Source organism: Plasmodium inui (assembly GCF_000524495.1).
Source record: "Plasmodium inui San Antonio 1 unplaced genomic scaffold supercont1.146, whole genome shotgun sequence".
Lineage (NCBI taxonomy): Eukaryota > Apicomplexa > Aconoidasida > Haemosporida > Plasmodiidae > Plasmodium > Plasmodium inui.
Window position 1 is genome coordinate 8,915 of NW_008481980.1, and position 439 is coordinate 9,353.

The 439-nt window shown below is 45.6% G+C and overlaps 1 protein-coding gene across 1 annotated transcript in view; it reads left to right on the forward strand.

Annotated features, from left to right (window-relative positions):
• The window catches only part of C922_05712 (hypothetical protein), a gene marked incomplete at both ends in the record, with an annotated part of 2,112 nt that extends 1,965 nt beyond the window's left edge, over nt 1-147 (forward strand). The window contains one exon of the mRNA XM_008821283.1: nt 127-147. Coding sequence (XP_008819505.1) covers nt 127-147 — 21 coding nt within the window. The remainder of the gene's footprint in view (nt 1-126) is intronic.
• Between the last annotated feature and the right edge of the window lie 292 nt (nt 148-439).

The window sequence follows — 439 nt, forward strand, 5'->3', positions numbered from 1 at the left end:
GTTCGATTATTCATTCTCTCCAAACACCTACATATTAGCACTTCACCTACTCGCGCCCCTATTCATATGCGTCCTCCCGCGCTTCCAGTGCAGATCCCTCCCGTCCTCTTTCCATCCACTTGTCAGGAACGCCTAACGCCTGGCTGATCGATAACTAAGACTGAAACTGCCATCCGTGGACGTCGACCCGTCATCATACGAACTATAATAAAGACTACTTCTGGAATCCGACATGCTGCTTCCATCAAACGTGCTGCTTCCATCAAATGTAGTACTCCCATCGGATTCATTACTCTCACCGAAGCTACTAATACTCCCATCAGACGCACTATAGTAAAACGTACTACCTTCATTAGACATGCTACTTCCATCAGGCGCACTATAATAAAACGTACTACCTTCATTAGACATACTACTTCCATCGGACGTACTATTTTCA